Here is a 16,318-nt window from a genome sequence, read left to right as displayed (position 1 = left end):
CACGTCTCGCACATGTTTTGGTACACCATCAATTTCAATATTTGTGTTTGTGAGTATGTCAGTTACAGTACCAATTTTCCAAACTGAAGTGCACATTGCATCAGAGGGGCGAACATAAACTTTATCTCCAATTCTATAAGTTTTCATAACTTGTCGAAATCTTTACTGAGTTTCAGTGTTTTTCTCCTCTTGAATTGGTAGACGCCAAACGTACTTATTTTTTTGAGAAGTAGTTGCAGATTTCTCGTTTGTTCCCACCGTTGGTGTTGCATTGTACCAAAATATCGCTACTAACGGAGATATTTGTACCCTCGCAGCTGTTCGTTTTACTGTGCGGTGGTTACGCTCCACAATCCCATTTCTTGATGGTCTATATGCACATCTATACTTCTTTTTTACACACCATTTTTCACATATGTTTGAAAATTCACTGGATTTAAACACCGCTCCATTATCCATCAACAGTTCTTGAGGTGGGCCATGCTCCTTAAATACGGATTCCAATTGACTTACTACATTTTTGGTATCTTCGCGAGGCAACTTTCTCCAAATTGAAAACCGACTTGGTCCACAGTCAATCATTGTTAAATATGGCGACCCTTTATAGTGAGTCACATCACAAGCAATTCAACACCATGTGTCTGGTACATCTAGCACTCCATTTTCCCATTTTATTGGCGCTGGATCAATTGAATTACATTGACAACATTTGCAAACACATTCTTCAACATCTTTTCTTAATACGTGCGGAAGTCTTCGTTGCACTGTAAACATTGTCCGATTAACGCCAAAATGATGCTTTGAGTGACAATTGCGAATTTCTTCAGCAATACTTACTCCACATAGCTCTTTAGTATTTCTTCGTGAAAGCTCATTTAACCAAGTCATTGGAACTCTTGTCAACACGCTAAATGATTTACGACCTTTTCAACTGATGTCTTTTCCAAATTAACAATTATGTCGTCAATGTAGTGGTCAGTTGCTTTACTAATATCTGCATTGAGATTCAACACACTGCCTAAGACTGAAGACATTATTTTTGGGGCAGAATTTAACCCAGAATTTAACCCGTTTTTACAATTTCTCCATTAACAGCCAACACCATTAGTTCATTTCTTCTGATACGAACACCGGCTTTCTGAGCCATGTTGTTTGAAATATAGTTCGAGTACATCCGCTGTCAACCAGTCCTTTTCATGCAAAGGTGTTCACCTGCACAGTGCATATTGGAAGCGCCGTTAGTTGCTTAGGGAAACAGCTGGCGCTCGCTATTCCCCATTTGAGTTTCCCTGATGCAGCGAACAAAATCTTGCAGTACCCAGATTCTCCACATCTAAAGCATTTTATTCCATCATTAACAATTTGTTTCTTCGAAAAACAGATTTGAGCAACATGTCCAGGCTTGCCACACTTGTAGCAGTTAAAATCAGTACCGGATGGTTTTTTAACATGTTTATAGAAACCAGAAATTGTTGTTGAAACATACTCTTCTTTTGTTTTTTCCGTCATGAGTACTCGTGCATGGTCTAATGCATCCTGTAACCTGATCCCAAATATTTTCACTTGTGCTCGTAGCTGCTTTGAAATTTCACTCGGCAATCCAGTTATGAACGCTCTTAGCAATAATTCTTTGCTTTCAATGTTGGCCAAACCCATAGGTTGACGTAAACTGGCCAATACACATCAACAGTTTCACTGTCATTTCATCTCCGATCTCTGAACTGCTCGTAAGCTTGAAAACCATCGACTACAAATGCATCTAGTAGAGCTTTTTCAATGTCCGCAGCAGCGGTTTTTTGGCTCTCCCCAAGTTGCTCATATAATGCGAACGCACTGCCTTCAAGAAACAGCGGAATGATCAATGAAAGATCGCCCATATTTTGCAGCTCTCCCATCAATACTGCCGAAATGGCTTGTTATTACGACAACTTTGTTTTACTTTAATTTTTTGACTCTCTTTATTAAATTCTATTTACAACTTTTATATTTAGCAGACCACTTTGTACCATCAAAATAAGTATCAAAATCCTTGTCCTTTATTATATCATTTTTAACAGCACTTTCTTTACCAAGTGGACTAAATATTTTTGCAGAAGAGATAGATTTTTCAATTTTACTTTGAATTCTGGAGTGACCTGGTTTTCAGAACTTCTGCTCAATGACTTTAATTTGCGATTATAAAATGAACCAACGCAACTTTAATTTTTAGTTAATTTTGTGGCACACACGAAGTCATTTATTGTTTTCATAAGCAAATATTTATGTGAGCGTAAATTGCATTTATTGTTAAGGAATTTTGTTTCCAGACTTATTTTGAACTTTTATTGCATATATGAACAAGTTTCCTTAACCCCTAAAAAAATTTTTAATTTACAAAATGTTTTAGCAAGTAGAGGTCAACCTCTAAAACTGCAGCCAACTGGCCCTGGTCTACTTTACTGCAAAAATAAAATAAGAAAATTATAAAATATATCAAGTTATAAAATAAACTTTTAATTTTAAAAACATTTTTAAACCCATTATAAAATGTTTTTAAAAGAAATATTTATTAAAAACAATAAAAATTTGTTATAACAATCTTTTCTAAAATAAAAAAATGACAAAAAATAAATAAATAATAATAAGAATCACGTTTCCTCAATATTTTTGATTTTTGAAAAGACCGACTTGAAACAAATTTTTGTTTGAGGGGTAGATAAACATTGCATAAATTCATAGAAATCTATGATAGATTTATGCAATGATATCTTTTAACTAAACTTTTTTAAATACATTGATTCGGATTGATAGCTGGGTTTCAACACCCTTTTTCGACTTACTTTACAATAAATTAATAACGCAACAAATATTTAAAATCTATTGTTTAAACTTATTGTCAAAAATAAAAGAAAAAACATATGCAAGGGTTGAGTTCAAGTATTATTCGCTCGAATTATTTAATTTTTTATAGTTCAAAAATTTATAGGATGAATTTATACAAAAATAAAATCTCAATTGGTAAAGAAACTTCGTAGAAAAAACGTTACAAGATTGTTTATACAGGTATGAAAATATAAACTTTCACATATAAAAAATTTATAACTAAACGAGCATCTATAGAGAAAATCAAAAAGTATAAGGCGACAATATGAAAAACATGTATATTAACATCATTCTTTTTTTAAAATGCGATAAATTTAATCTGCTAATTACATATATAAAAACTGCAAACACCTATTTACAAAAATGATGATAACTTGTTAGTTTAGATACATAATCTCAATGTCTTTTTGATAAAATTTTTCAATACTTTTTCTTTTAAGTTTAAATGCAGCAGTTACAAGGTCACTTTCAGGTAGCCAACTTTCGGTACACAATTTCACTTTAGCAGGTTGTTCTGTTTTATTCAGGCCATCTAAAACGTAATAAAAAAAAAAAAAAAGTTTAAAATTCTTTGCAAACACCTCGCCTTTTTTTCTAAATATTTTTAAAATCAAAACTTAAATCTATTAAAAAACAATTTTTAAATAAATATAAAATGCTAACTTTTAATTGACAAGACGTTGATATCTTTCATTATTGCGTCTATTACACTCTTGTTTCTGCACACATCTTCAAATGATCCGCTAACACTTAATTGGTTTGCAAGCTCCATAATGGCCGTGTGATTAGGCACAGCAAGTAGAACAAGGTAGCTTGCTTGACTATCACCATATGCACAACAATTATCAATATAAGATGAATTTTTAATTGTTGACTCTACTTTGGCAAGAGAAACATATTCACCATGCGATAATTTAATCAAATCTTTCTTACGATCTAAAAATCAAAAAGATTTTTTTTGGACATCCGTTGTTATTAGAGTGGCTTAACATAATAAACAACCAGAAAAATTTATTATTAATTAATAGGTTATACCGATTATTTTAAAGACTCCATCAGGGTGCACTTCACCAATATCACCAGTGTAGAAAGACCATTTTCCATCTTCCATCTTGAAAACTTCTGCAGTAGCTTCAGGATTTTCAAAATACCCACTTGCTACATTTTGACCACGAATTACTATTTCACCTCTTGGATAAGGTTTATTACTAGTTAAGTAACCACCTTTAAAATGCATAAAAAAATTTACAATAAAAATTTTTTTAACATCATAAAATTATTGAAAATAGCAAGAAATATTATTTATAAACCTTCTTCCCAGTCAACAAGCTTTAACTCACAACATGTAAGAGGTCGACCAACACGACCAGTAGAATGATCCCATTCTTAAACAAATAATATATTCAGACCACATATAAAGAAACTGTAGAACATAAATAAAATTAAAGAAATATTTAAATACCTATTTATAAACTCACAGTCTGCTTTAAATCAACAATAATCATTACAAAGAAATACTTTTGTTTCCTTTTAACAATTAATTTTGTACTCCAGAAAACCTACACATATTATAACTATAAACTCAGTAATATTATAAATAATGTAACTGAATTTTCTACACCGAAATTTTACAAAGAATCAAAGCAGTTTTTAATTGAAAAAAATCACTTGTGTTTTAATACTATTTTGCTTTTGGTTTGGCAAGAATTAAACTAGGGATTGCAATCCCGAGCCATATTTTCAATCCCAGGATTTTGGGATTAGATTTATCTAATCCCGGGATTTTTAAATATCTGTTTTTGAAAGATTTTAACATATTATTTAAGTAAAATTTTAATAAAACTATTAATACATTTAAAACATGTTTAGAAAAAACTACTTATTGAATTACAAGAAAATGGTTTTTTAATATTTTACATTTATTTATTTATTAAATTAAAATGAATTTGTTTTTTCTATAGATATAATATAACGTAATTATTTTTGATTATTTTTAAAAAATGTTTTGAGGAAGCAGAGCTCAAAGTTTCATCGCCCAGACAACTTCTTATTTTTGTTGCAAAAAGACTGGCCACAAAAAAAGCACATTCAAATTCTAAACTGGTAGGCTTAATAGTCATTAAAAAATTATACACTCTTTGCAAAAAATTACCAAGTATTCCTCCATTTTTAAACAACAGCATTTCCTTTTGAATGGTCACTGACAACGTCTCACATTAAATTGATATGCTGGGCAAATGTGCTTTTTTTATAGCTTTATTAATTTTGTCTGATTCAGATGGAGAGTCAGAAGTATCAGAAACAATTTCAATCATTTTGAAACAAAAAGTTTAAATTCAGATTCAGAAGCTGTTAATGATGTAGCTTGATTTGAAGTGTCTAGTCTTATGAGAATTTTCAAATTAATAGAGTTACTCAAAAATTAAATTAAAAAGCTCTATTTCACAGGGTTAACACTATTAAAACTGAGGCTAAAAGTAAGGATTTAAAGGAGATTTAAGGAGATATTTTCATAATATTTGGTTGAAAAAACAATTATTTGAAAGAAAAAGTAAGGAGAATTAAGAAGAAAACAATTACACTAAAAACAGAATCTTATTTTTTCAATAAATTTTAAATATAAACTAAAAAATTATTATAAATCAAAATATTACTTCACATATATATACATTTAATAGAAATATTGGTTTGCAAACTACCAAAGAACTATATATTTTCTTCTTTATTAATAAGTATAATCCATTCACTTTAATTAAATTTCTAGATGATAAAAAAAAAAAAAGAGGATAAATTAAGGAGAGCAGTCAAATTTTAACTTTTTTAAAGGTTATTTAAGGACTTTTAAGAAGGATTTTCTTTTTTTAAGGATATTTAAGGTTTTTAAGGAGTGGGAACCCCGTTTCAGATTTGGAATGTTAGCTCTACCATCGTGCAGATACTGAAGGATCCCACTTACATCGGTACACCTTTGTTGCATTCGAATAACGAGAGATGAATGCAACTTTTGACTTATAACATTGTTAATATCTTTAAGTTTTTTTAACATTAAAGTTATGGTAGCATCGGCTGTAAACAAATTAGCGTACCAATGGCAAAGAGCCTTAACTGTTGCTTTTATTAAGACTAGCGCATTAATGATAGCAGATACAGTTTTAATCTCATTATTAGATAAAGCCAAAGATTCACCTTAGACTTATGTCTGTTAATCCCTTTTTGTAAGCAGTTTTTTAATAAATAGACGCATTGAAGCATTGAAAAAAGACTGTTCCATCTAGTCTTGCAGTCTTTTATTAGAGGTATTTGCATCCCAAATTTAGCCGCAACTTCTGCAAAAAAATTTTTTGTGATTGTCTGAATAATAATAAAATTTATGAAAATTACTTAATTAATTAATTATAAATTATTAATAATTACTACAATTCAATTTCAATTATGATAATAAATCCTTATTTCATAAACATAATTGCAAGAATTTCAAACTTGACTGCAGTTAAACAAAAAAAAAATCGGGAATTTTAAAAATTGTCAAATCCCAAAGAAATTTTAACTTAAAATTTAAAAAATTTATCTGAGTCTGTTTTGTGTGATAGCTATTGTCTCTACTTATCAAGCAAGATTTATATTTCTCATATTATTGGAGTTACCACATTTTCTACCATATTTTCTACTAACTACTTTTGTACTAACCACAAACCATCTTAACTTAGTTTCGATGTTTATGAGTGGTATTTACTTATTATATTTGTAAGACACATTTCAGCCATAAAAGAAACGGTAAGTTACTCATAATTATTAATTACTATTTTCTATTTGCTTTGCGTTATTTCTATACATTAAAACTATTTATTTTAATACATGCGCATACATGCATGTGTACACGTTTGTCTCTTCTAGTGTAAGTGTACATGATATTTATATGTATTTACATATTTGTTTATATTCACACCACGCGCATCCCTCACCACCCTCATGAGATCTCTAAGAATGTCGGAGCTGTATTAAAAACTGGGATAGGGAATGGGATTTTTGGCTTTTGTAGTGTAGTCCTATTATATTTCAATATTGACTAGCATGATGTAGAGTGCAGGTGGTGAGAATTGTTGCAAGGACACGCCCCTGACAAGTAGAGTTAGTGCAGGTCTCGGGCTCTCCGAAATGTCATGGGTGATCGCAGTGCATTCCTGAGGAGGGGGATCACCATAATCCACTACTTAATTCTGATTGGTTATCATGGCACCATTTTTTTTACCTCTTACACCCACGTATTATAGCCCTTTGTGAGTTTTATATTATGAACTTGTTACATTAACGACATTTATATACATTTATGTCACACAGATGATTATCAGTTTTCAATTTATTATCTAGAGTTTAGACCATAAATAGTACCACATTTATTAGCCTTTTTTTTTTTTCATATCACCCAAACTATCATTTTTTATCATTTTACTTAATATTTTGTTACCTACTTATTTTATTGTTTTTGTATGGTGCAATAATTTTAACCATGGTTGCCATTAATAAACCAGCAGATCTATATTGAATTGTTTACTCACAGACCATTGTTTTATCATTTGTTTAGGATGACTTGAGCGTGAGTTATTGTTCACCCTATCCCTGAGTCCTAAAATTTTATTCCTACTACAAAACAGTCTTTACATTCATTTATGATTCTCACCCAATGACATCATCTACAATCTACTTCTATTTTTACATCTCCCAGGTCTGCATAACTGGACAGCTCCATTGGTCATTTTTTGCGACCATTGTGTTGCATAAACAAACAAATTTATTCTTTGTGGCTGGTGAGAGACTTTTTCTAATGTACACCACAACAACAAAACGGACATTAGGTTATCCCGCTGGATGTGGCTATGGCGCTCAATAACCTAATGACTATGCTGACACTCACGCACATGTTCATTCGGAAGCTCCACAGTGCACGTCGGATCAGCGCTCGCTGACTATGTGCTCGGATCTAAAATCTCACTCCATAGCACATCATTCCGCACCAGCACAGGGCAGTAGCTCTTTTGGCTAAGAGTGATGGCTTGTGGCCTACAATGACTAATGTATGCATTCGATCAATTAAAATCCATTCTGTAGGTCTTATGTATGGCTCTGATGTGCTAGCCCATAAGCACAAGGAGTAAGTGTGTTTAGCTTTCTATTCACCCGATTTGAAAGTGAACAAAAACAATTACAATTCAATTTCAATTATTATAATAAATCCTTTTTTCATAAACATAATTGCAAGAAATTCGAACTTGATCGCAGTTGAACAAAAAAAAAATAATCAGGAATTTTTAAAATTGTCAAATCCCAAAACGAAGAAATTTTAACTTAAAATCCCGGGATTAAATGCTTAATCCCAGGATTTCAGGATTCTTAACCTAAAATTAAACGATGAATTCAAAAACATAACTTTTACTAATAGGGGCCTCAGGTTCAATACTCATTTGACATTTAAATTGTTTCTCCGCGCAGCGCCCTTGTTCGTCAAGGTTCGTGTTTCGGAGTTATAGAGTTGAGAGAGGGTTATAGCCACTATTAAGTAGCCTCCTCATCTGTAGTGGCCTTCTTGGCCACTACAGATGAGGAGGAGTCAAAATTGTTTGTTTTGATCATTTTAGTGGTCACGTTTACATTTTTGCAGACATTTTAAATAGAATGCATCAACTTTTTAAAAAAAACTTAAATTCTTGTATTATATCAAACAAAAGACTCAGTATTTTAAGAATATTTTGTAATTCATTGAGCAAAATTCATCTATCAACTATGGGACATTATAAATGTAGAACAGATGTTTCTAGAGGACAAGTACAGACATTTCGAGATCAAGGATTTAACAATTCTAAAATAGTTCTAAAATATGGTTGTTCTCATAAGAAAGTCATCAAAACTATTAATTTATTTAACAATACTGATTCATTAGGCAACCAAAAAAAAAGTAAGTTTTGGGAATGAAACACAACTTCTAGAGAAAACTCAGTCATTGTCCCTATCACTAAGTTTTTGCTGTCTGTATTAGCATTGCTTTTGTTGTCCATATACCATTTTCTTTACTTTAACCTTTTGCCGGCACACCAGAAATTAAAGAACAATTTGTTTAAAACTTTATCTGTCAGCAATCAAAAGTCACTTGAGCATAAAGCAAATTTTTGGAAAAATGTGTTTTGAACTGACGAGTTTAAGTTTAATTGCTTTAGATCCAACAGAAAACAATAAGTTTGTCATTCCCAAAGCCAAAAATATAATCTAAGCCCTTGATATAATCTAAAGATTGTAAAACATGGTGGTGTCAATGAAACTATTTGGAGCAGTTTTTCATGTGGTGTGGGCCAACTGTATAGAATTCAAGGAAGAACAGATCAACACATGTATAAAAAAATCATTATGAAATCATGTATAGAAAACATTATGCTGCCATATGCCAAGGAAAAACTCTCTTTAATTTAGAAATTTCAACAAGACAACAACCACAAGCACACTGCCAAAAGTGTTAACAAGTGGTTTAACGATAAGAAGATTGATGCTTTGGAGGCAATAAAAAGTATTTAACAGTTTAATTATAAACAACAATTAGTTCTAGTTAATCAAACTTTTTAATTTTTCTTCTATACAAATAAATTATTCTCTAACATTATTAATGCATGTTTTTAAAAGTGAATCCTTTCTAATTGGAAAATATTTAGAAAACCAATAAGATTTTTTTTACATAAGTGAATTAAATAGTACCTGCACATACAGTTCCAGCTGCACAGGTTTCAGTTAAACCGTACCCTTGTCCTACCGGACAACAAAAACAAATATTTAAAAACTCCTCTGTTTCAGGAGACAATGGTGCGCCTCCACACAACATAAACCGAAGCTCACCACCTAGGATTGATTTTACTTTATTGAAGATCAATCTAAACAATTATTATTATTTACAAAAGTCAGATAATTTTAGAAAAATTTAGGAGAAAAAACAAAAGTAAAAACAATAAATGCAATACAAAATGTAGATTGACAAATTATAGAATTATAGCTAAAAATTAAATTATAGCTTTTGTGAAGCTTTTTGAGCTATTATTTTAAATTTAAAACAAAAGCTTAAATGCTCAAAGCTCATGGGGAGGTGAATTAAAGAAAATATAAATAATAAAAATATAAAAGCTATACTTTTCTAAGCATAAAAAACTGAACTAGAATGTAATAACGAAAAATTACCGATTTAATAATGGTGTATCATATCCTTTACGCACTTGTTTAAGCTTGTATTCATAAGCAAAATGAAATAATAGGTAAGTTGTTCGAGGTCCACTTTTAATTTTGTCCATAACTGCTGTACGAATTCTATCAAATATCATCTAGACATAAATAAAATTTATGAAATTTTTTAATCTACCATAAATATTTATTTCATAAAAAAAAAGTTCTAATTTGAATTATTACAACATTATTAATTGTAACTCTTACTGGAACAGCAGCCATTATTGTTGGTTTAATAACTGAAATGTCACCCTTAGTTCCTTTCTTTATTTTTGATGACTAAAATTGAAAATAATTGTTGACATTAAACACATCTAAAACACTTGTATACCAAATTTTTCCTAAAAAAATACTATATAATAAAAATATTAATAATAACTGGTGATAATGTACTGGTAATGAAATATACTAAATATATTCAAAATGTTAAACCAGGTAGTTCATAGTCATTGCATTTTAAAATATTTAAAAAAAACAACATAAAACACAAAATTCAATGTATGAAATCTTTATTGTTCAAATTTATTTATTTATTATTGCAGATTTATTTTGATTTTTTTTTTAATTTTTTATTTATTAATATAATTTACATTTACCTATTTTTGATCACAGTAAATAATAATTTGATTGTTTCGATTTAAACAAAGGATCCAAAATCGAGAAAAAACGGAGTCAAGAGAAATCGAGAAAAAACTCCGTCGGAGTCAAGAAAAAATTGGAGTTTCGATAATATTTTATTATAAATTAAAAAATTAAACTATCTAGTTGATAATTAAACATTGTTCTTGTAATATTTTTTTTAATTTTATATATTTCGACTTAAAATTCATAATAAATTTTTAAAAAATTTATATTTTTATATTTCTTAGTATACTTAAATATTTTTTTTATCACAATTTTTGTAACGAACATGTTTTATCTAATAAATGGTTTTCTAACCGACATTGGTTAGGAAGAAGGCGTGAACTTTCAGTTAAATGCCCTTTCGCGGTGCTCTGTAGTAATGACTTCTTGGGGTACTTAAAAATTAAAAAAAAGGTATTTATTCTGAAGATCTTTTTAAATAATATTTTAAAAAGATCAAAACATCTATCATTTCATCAGAAAGCGAACTACGAAACTTAGTGACGAATCTGGAAGATGAGGAGAAAACTCTTTCTGCTTCCGAGGAAGTTGCTTGAATTCTATGGATGGCTAGTTCAAATTTCAAAACTGCTTCTGATTTCACACCAGTTACTTCATATTCTTTTAACTGATCGGTGAAGGTCTTGACTTTTTTTGGCTTTTTAGCTGCTGATTGATTTATTTAAAAAAAAATCGGAATTGTGCAAATAATGACTCATTGATACCTACATAATGTTTTTACAATTTTCATATCTGGAGATTAACACCTCTGCAAAAGTAGAACTGATGCCAGTCTCAACAACCTTTAATTTCCTTACTAACGTTTCCATAATAATGGATCACTCCAAAATCGTTGTATTTGGTTTTTCCAAGCGAACTGCAGCGTCAGCGATTAAGTCAGACAGCGATTTTAAGAAATCTAAGTCAATTTCATCTAACATGTTTAAGCTGTTTAGTTCTTCAAGTGTTTTTTTTACAGCTTCTAAGCAATTCAAAAACCTTTTAATCATCTGAAAAATACTGTTACATCTAGTGTGATTGTCAAGCAACAGTCCTTTGCCATGCAAAGATCTGTAAATTTCGCTTATTTTTCACTTAAGAGCTTCATAACGAAACAATGAATATTTCAAAAACTTAATTAGTATTCAAAGTTTCTGTAGATTTTTTCAATATTTTCTTCATATTCAATCTCATTCTCCGAATAGTCAATAAGAAACTCTCCTTTAATAGTCAATAAGAAACTCTCCTTTAGTCCCTCCATCAGTTTCCGTTTCACAATTTCGCGACAATCTTTTTTAGCATATATCAAATCGCAAACACTCAAATGAATTGAATGATTCTGGCAGATCTGATGTGGAAACTTAAATATGGTACCCAATTTCACCATCCACTTACAGCCATCCGTTGTTTTACCTGCAATATCTTCACTATCTATACCAAAATCTCTTAATTTTTCCATTATCAAAATGTTTAATGTTTCGGCAAAACTAGGAGATGGCAACCTCATCATTCCTAAACAATGCGTTCTGTTGTGATAAACATTTAAATTGTAAAATTGTCTACCTCTATTGCTACACCATTCGCCACCTGTTAGTCCAAATTTTTCTCCTTTTGCTTTCAATGCAGCTAATTCAGCAATCATTAAATATTTGGCTTCAGCATGAAATATCTTAACTTTTTCTGAAATTGTAGACACTGACTTGGGCAAACTATGCCCATAATTTTCGAAAAGCAGATTGAGTTATGGACCTAATCAAATATCCATCAAGAGCTGTCAACTTGGCGAGAAGATAGTTTAACGACATCTTAGTCAAAACTGGTCTGGAACTGGATGGTTTTTAATCTATTTCTCGCAACTTTTGACGTGTCCAAATAGGCCGTTTGTGCTGCCTCCTGGACAAGCGATTCTTTTATGACATTTTTTGCAATCTCCGTATTTCTTATCATTTACCACAACTTTATCAAAGTAATTCCACGCTTCCAAAACCATTTTTCTCTATGAAAGAAAAATTATGAATTTGATTATGACCTCAGTTTTTAATTTTATTTTAATTGTGATAATTTATCACATTTTAGGTTATTAATTAAGTTATTTATTCTAATAGGTAAGTATAATAAAACATTAATTATTATTACTTGTTATCACTGATAACATTTTATTACACAATTTTGCCACAATGGGTCGGATTTAAGACTTATGGTGGACAAAATTATTTTGATCATGCAATATATGACACTGCTTGTACAAAATAAAAGTATTATATGTTTAAAACTTACCTCGGTATTTTAAGACCAGTTTTTGCATATATTATAAATAATGATCTTGATTAAATATTTTTTTTGTAAAGGTAAACTATTGAATAGTTAAAGTATATTAACTAATATCACATACATATAATATTTTAAAAGTTACTGTTTACTATATCTTTGCTAAAAAATTAAAAAATTCTTGCTTTTTTGACCAAAAAAAAAAAAAAGGTATTTTATTATGCATTACATTTTATTATACTGCAACTGATTTTTGTGGATTTAAAAAAATACTAATATTAAAAAGATACTATTATACTCAAAAGAGTTTTTGAAATAGTAAAATGGAAAAGTACGAGTATGTTTTATTATATGGTTTTGAATAGAATAAGCTTTTTTTTGAGGTTTTTTTCCACCACCATCACCTGACCCACTGTGCATTACCAATTGCTTTGCGATGTAAATTAGTGTTATTATTGAACAAAGAGAACATTTATAATTTGAAAAAACAAGAACTTTTGTAAAAGCAGCGTAGAAATAAAATAAGAATTTAATTATTTTACGAGTAAAAATTGATATTTTTAAAAAATTTTGTCGAAGTTTCTCGATTTATCTTGAACTCCAAAACTCCAAAAATCCGATTGGATTTGAATATATAATAATGATACAACAATTTAATATTTTAACAAATAACGTACTTGATCTGATAGTGTCAAAGCATTTGAATATCCTATTGGAACACCACGGGAAAGAACACCACATTCTGAAAAAGATAAATAGCAAAACAATGCATAATATATATGCTTTGCTATTTCTTTACATATAACAATATAAAAAACTATTCATGATTTTTATCAGTTAGTTATCTATGTTATGATGCATTTTGATATATTGATGATTATAAAAACCAATACCCTTCAATCTTAAAGACTTTAACAAAAAATTATGAAAAGTAAAGATTCTGTCTTTATACAGTCTTAAATATAATAACATTTTTTAATAGAACTCACCAACTAAAAGTTCCAATATATGTGCGAGTGGTAAATAACCAATGTACTTATCTTGTGCACTAAAAAAATTTATATAAATAATAAAATGGTATTTATATTTACTAATTAATCATAAAATTAAAAATTAAAAAAATAAATTTATTAAAATTTCTTATTATTTTGCTATAAAAAATTAACTCAACAGAGAATCTTAAACTTAAAACCTTGCATATAAAAATGACAGACAAAAAAAAAATTGTTTAGTGTATTCGTAGTCAGACACATTATTGGTTTTTAAATTCAATTAATAATAAATAAATAACAAGAATAAGGCAGTTAAGTGCACAGAAACAATGGTGAACATATTGAAACATAAGATAAATTCCATTGTAATAAGGCGATTAAGTGCTATGTTTAATTATTGTCTATTATATATGTAAAATATGTCATAAATTTAAACTACTTTGCATCATCCACAAGGATTTCTACATATTTACCATACCTTATATTAACCATAATAGTTATACAATCTACAACTCATATCATTTTAGCTATTGTATATATCTGCAAATGTAATGCAAATAAAATTACTATAAAATAAATAAAATAAAATAATAAGATTTACGTGAGAGCAGGTATACATGATAATAAAATTACTATAAAATAAAAAATATAAAATAAATTTACGTGAGAGCAGGTATACATGATAATAAAATTACTATAAAATAAATAATATAAAATAAATTTACGTGAGAGCAGGTATACATGATAATAAAATTACTATAAAATAAATAAAATAAAATAAATTTACGTGAGAGCAGGTATACATGATAATAAAATTACTATAAAATAAATAATATAAAATAAATTTACGTGAGAGCAGGTATACATGATAATAAAATTACTATAAAATAAATAATATAAAATAAATTTACGTGAGAGCAGGTATACATGATAATAAAATTACTATAAAATAAATAATATAAAATAAATTTACGTGAGAGCAGGTATACATGATAATAAAATTACTATAAAATAAATAAAATAAAATAAATTTACGTGAGAGCAGGTATACATGATAATGCTCCTTCTAAACAACTAGTAACATTTTTATGAGTAAGAACAACACCTAAAATTAAAAACATAAAAACAGTTATCTAAAGTGATTTAGGTTCATTCACATTCAATATAAAGTGATTTAAAAAAAAAAAATAGAATCACAAACTTTAAAATTTATTTCTAACCTACTTTCTTTTTAATCCACCATTCATAACTATTTTAATAATTTATGGTAGTATGATAATTTCCTGTAAAAGGTTGCATAAAATTGCTTATTATGGCCAGTTTAGTCATATTTAAAGCCTTTTTTATTACTTTGATAAAATCTTTAAGTTTTGATAAGTTGAGAAGCAGTAGCCAGCAACAAAAAATACAAATAATTGGTAAGAAAGATGATTTTATGATCAGTTACAAAGAAATAGCAAGATTAAAAATTTCAGAGATTTGTTTCTGAAATATTCTGAAAACATTTAAAACGACAGGTGGCATCCAAAGACATGAAAGATCAGGAAGGTTAAAAAAACTACAAAAACAATATATTTTGTCAAGTAAAACTATTCTAAGACTAAGTTACTGAAAACTTACCAACATATTCAACAAAAACCAAAAAATATGTCTTTTAAAATACAGTTAAAAACACATTTATATGGGAAAAAAATTGATTTATGAAGCTGTTAGAAAATCTATGCTGACGACCAGAGGACTTTCAAGTATTAAATAGAAAAGGCAAAGTTCTTGCTAAAAGATATAAATCTGAAAAGTATAGCAATCCCATTGCTACACTTTTTACTTTGACATCGAAGGCTGCTTAAAACTTAATTAGTAGATGTGTAACATATATAAAGGGCACATCAACCAACACACCTATTCAGAGATGCTAGGGAACTGCATGATACCATCAACAGACAAGTTAGTTAATCAAAAAGAATGGTGGCAGTTTCAACTAGATATGGCCTCTGCCTACACAGCTTATACAATCAAAGCATGGATGGAAAAACTGATGTTGCAACAATCTTTCAAACTGATGCAAAGTATGGACATCTGAGACAAACTGAACGCACATTCAGTTTGTCTCAGACGAATTTTATTTGACTTTATATTAACGTTCCTTTGCGTGATTACGTGTGCTTATTAAAGAATGTTTCTTATTAAGATTTGTACTGTTTAATACTTTTATAAATATGTCACAACTATTCAAGCAAACATTCTATAGCGGAATTTTAGTGGACCTCTTAAGTCATCCTCTATAAATGGCCAGCCTATAATTTTTTAAAATATGATAC

General features: G+C 29.2%; 1 protein-coding gene across 1 annotated transcript in view; it reads right to left on the bottom strand.

The window, feature by feature from the left end:
• Positions 1–3,000: 3,000 nt before the first annotated feature.
• The window catches only part of LOC100204669 (long-chain-fatty-acid--CoA ligase 4), a 29,270-nt gene continuing 15,952 nt past the window's right edge, over positions 3,001–16,318 (bottom strand). The window contains exons 5-14 of the mRNA XM_065788945.1: positions 15,036–15,105; positions 13,998–14,056; positions 13,686–13,750; positions 10,324–10,395; positions 10,075–10,214; positions 9,601–9,773; positions 4,173–4,247; positions 3,898–4,086; positions 3,526–3,798; positions 3,001–3,394 (exon numbers count right to left, since the gene is read on the bottom strand). Of these exons, the coding sequence (XP_065645017.1) occupies positions 3,240–3,394; positions 3,526–3,798; positions 3,898–4,086; positions 4,173–4,247; positions 9,601–9,773; positions 10,075–10,214; positions 10,324–10,395; positions 13,686–13,750; positions 13,998–14,056; positions 15,036–15,105 (1,271 nt within the window). The 3' untranslated portion in view covers positions 3,001–3,239. The remainder of the gene's footprint in view (positions 3,395–3,525; positions 3,799–3,897; positions 4,087–4,172; positions 4,248–9,600; positions 9,774–10,074; positions 10,215–10,323; positions 10,396–13,685; positions 13,751–13,997; positions 14,057–15,035; positions 15,106–16,318) is intronic.

This window comes from Hydra vulgaris, chromosome 01 (genome assembly GCF_038396675.1).
Source record: "Hydra vulgaris chromosome 01, alternate assembly HydraT2T_AEP".
Lineage (NCBI taxonomy): Eukaryota > Metazoa > Cnidaria > Hydrozoa > Anthoathecata > Hydridae > Hydra > Hydra vulgaris.
This window is presented reverse-complemented; position numbering and strand designations above follow the sequence as displayed.